The sequence below is a fragment of the Charadrius vociferus genome, unplaced genomic scaffold (assembly GCF_000708025.1).
Source record: "Charadrius vociferus isolate BGI_N301 unplaced genomic scaffold, ASM70802v2 scaffold623, whole genome shotgun sequence".
Classification (NCBI taxonomy): domain Eukaryota; kingdom Metazoa; phylum Chordata; class Aves; order Charadriiformes; family Charadriidae; genus Charadrius; species Charadrius vociferus.
This window is the reverse complement of record NW_009647679.1, coordinates 249,549-252,932: the sequence shown is the minus strand read 5'-3', so window position 1 is coordinate 252,932 and position 3,384 is coordinate 249,549. Positions and strand designations below refer to the sequence as shown.

General features: G+C 50.6%; 1 protein-coding gene across 1 annotated transcript in view; it reads right to left on the bottom strand.

The window, feature by feature from the left end:
- CASC4 (cancer susceptibility candidate 4) overlaps nt 1–1,536 on the bottom strand; it is a 74,807-nt gene extending 73,271 nt beyond the window's left edge. Inside the window, exon 1 of the mRNA XM_009881160.1 lies at nt 1,498–1,536. Coding sequence (XP_009879462.1) covers nt 1,498–1,536 — 39 coding nt within the window. The remainder of the gene's footprint in view (nt 1–1,497) is intronic.
- Between the last annotated feature and the right edge of the window lie 1,848 nt (nt 1,537–3,384).

Here is a 3,384-nt window from a genome sequence, read left to right as displayed (position 1 = left end):
AAATACGGTGTTCGGCGCCAGTAACGGCGGCGGAATGCTGATGCCGCTTGTGCCTCCCCCACCTCCCCCACCTGGGTTGTAAAGTGTGACCCAGTAAACAGCCCTAACGGCAACCTAGTTTATTTTGCATAAGCGAAACTAATTCGTCTCTCGGAGGTTGTTTTTGATACAAATTAAATGGAAAACTGGAGTTTGGGAGAGAAAGTGTAGGCAATGCAGTTAAGAAAAATCTGGATTTTCTGTCCTTAAGATAATTTAACAAGGTGTCGTCATTTAGCATGTCTTTTTCTTTTTTTTTTTTTTTAAGAGAAAATACTACTTGATCACGTATTTCAGTGGCTTATTTTATGTTCAGCATAGTGAATAGTGAATCCAAGTATTTAGCATGCATGACCCAAGGTATAAAGAATGAGCTTGTATTGCCCTCGCAGTCAAGGTTACCCCACTTCAATATTTGTTTTCTATTGCTTTCCTGCTGCCTTATAAGTCTCATTTATAGTCCGTGCAAAATTAAAGCGTACATAGTAGGAACGTATGATGTCTCGCAAGTGAGGAGAACCCTCACCATCCAGGCTGCGAGCGGTGAATGAGTTTTGAAGGTCATTCCCTCACGAGTGCAGATATTTCACGTCTTGCTGAGATCCGTAGTGTTTCCTCACCCGGGCTCTTTCTGCGCCTGTTGTTTCTAATTTATGTATTTCTATTTTTACTTAAATACAGAGAAACTGTCCAAAGCGTAAGTCATCATTTTCATACGCAGTGCTGTGAATCGCGGCGCACATCTGGGGAGCAAAGCTGCTCACTGGAAGTTTGTAACGTGTGTTTTTGCTGCTGTGCCCCTGTGTTTGTGCCGCTCACCCCGGCAGCGGGAGGGTCCCCTCCCCGCAGTGTGGCCCCTCTGACGCATCATCGGGCTGCTCCGTTGCTGGGGAAGAGAAAGAAGCCCTCAGGGGCAGAGCTGATTTTCAGAGGTCTTATTTACGTTTGAGATAATGGCAGTGGTTAAACCTGTCAACAAAATTAACATCTGGCCGTGCTGATAAAGGTGTGTGAGGGGGTTGGTGCCGCTAGGTAACACCTGGATATTCTGTTTCTCAGGAAAGCCTTTTTTATTTGATTATCCGAAGTTTACTTTGTTAGTATTCCTGTGTTGAACGAATGGTTCATTGTCTGAGCCTGGATGAATCCTTCCTCTCCTCTGCCCCAATTTTCACTCCCGAGCAGCCCGTCCGTGCAGAGCAGGTCCCCGTGTCCCTCAGCCCGGCAGGCGCGGGGCCGGTGATGGGCGAGAGCGCTGCTGCGGGCAGAGGGAGCGGGTGCAGTGGGTTGGGGCAGCAGTGTCTGCGCCTCCGTAAGTGGTGGTGTTGTTGATTTTTTTTTCTTGTATATTCCACTAGTTTGCCGGCTTTTGGGGGGACGCTGTCCCAGCATCCGCCTCCGCTGGCGCTGGGGGACGGGCTGTGTCTGCCGGCGAGCAGGGCTGTGGGGCTCCATCACCTGCCGGGACTCGGGGGCTCCCGGCAGCTGCCTCAACATGACGGTGTTGGGCTTTCTTCACTCAGAAAAGCTTATATTTTCATAATTTTACACGGCACGGAGGCATCTTTGGAAAGCAGTAAAGGCGGTAGTTTGCAGCGTGGGGACCATCAGCCGTGAGAAGGCGGCAGTGGCCGTTAACGCCCCGTCCCTTGGCGTTGTGCGACTGCGGGTCACGGGTGCTGGCGACCCCGCTCCTGGGGCTGTCACTGCCCCGAGGTGCGTCCCCAGGGAACGGCTCGGCTGGCGGAGAGGGGCAGCCCTTCCCGAAGGCTTTTCGCTCGTCCCCACGGCAAGGCTCTGCTCTAGCAGTATATTGAATTTATATTTACCACTGTGTGCTCCGTGTCTCCAGCCCGAAGCGCGCAGCAGTGTGCCAGCGCGGCGGCCTCGCCGCCCTCCTCGGAATAAAGCGAGCTTTGAAAAAACGAAGCGAAGCTCTCGCGCTGCGGTTTTGCTGTGACTGAGCTGCTTGTCTGAGGGAATGTTTCAAATTCTTCGCTGTGGTGTCAGTGGTGGTATAAAAGGCTTGAAATAATTAATGATTTGCCATTGCTCGGTGCATCAAGCATTTTCCTGAAAAGACAGTGGTGTTTTGTTTCAGACCTCAGTAGTACTACGAGAACGTGGAGACGGGAGAAAATAAATATGAAAACACAGTTTCTTAGATGCAGAATGTAAGAACGTTCTTGCATAAGACTGGAAATAAATGAACATGAGCTCTTGACTATGCTCTTAGACAAACCCCACGTTTTCCACATGAAGCACAAAGTTCATTAGAAGACCTGACAGGATCATTAATAACAGGCAGTCAACACAAAGGGGAACCTTGGGTTTTTGCAACGCTGGCTACTGTGAAGGTTATTTGTTCATTATCTTTTTATCTTCTGAGAGTTTCCAATTGCTTTCGCTGGGAAATAGGTTAGCAGACCGCTGCTCACACGGTGGGGTCTCCTCTCTGAAGTCTGGAGCAGAGGTGATGTGTTCTGCTCCGGAGGTTGCTCCCCGCTGCCGAGAAACCACCGAGGAGCTTATGTCTGCTCCCGGAGCCTTCCCTTCCCTCCGCAGCCTGAATCCGCGGCACAGTAACGGGGGCTGATGCCAAACCTGTTGTCAGAAGCGCAGAGGAAGGTGGACTTTGGGTCCGAGGTTGCGGGTGTGCGCGGTGGGTTGGACTCTCCGAGCATCCCCTGGGCTCGCGGTCCAGCGCCAGCCACGCTCCGGCAGAGCCGCCGCAACACCGCCAGCGCCTTGTGGTAGCGAGGAGGAGTCCTGGCCCTGGAGAAGTTCATCGGCGAAGTCTCAGGGCTGCAGTGGGTGCGGGATCGCACCCCTCCCGTCCCGCGGGTCCCAGGGGTGGGGAACGCGATGCCGACAGGTTTCTGTGGCCGGTTTGCTGTTGACTCTATTCAAAGTAATGTTTTTATTTAGAGCATTGGAAATGTATTTGCAACAGAAACCCATCATTCTTACTCGGCTAAATCTCGGTAGAGCTGCGCGCTGCCAGGGCAGCATCCTTCATTCCCCGCTCAAGCATTTGCATACATATAGTCTGTGGGCTCGGCAGAAAACTGCCTGAAATGCACAATAAGTTTGAAGACAAAGTAGCAGTCCAAGGTGAGAGTTTCTTGGGTTTCATCTCCTTTTCCCTTTTGACTTCATTTCCAAGTATATAATTTTAAATACAAAGGATACAAAAGGCAGCTGAGGAAAACATCCACCAAATGTCCACTGAAAAACTCGTGACATATTTACTCGCATTTTAATGGGTGGCGGAAACACAAGTTGTTATGGAGACCCATTGAAAATATCTCTAGTGCTGCTATTTCTTCACCAGCTGAAATGTCT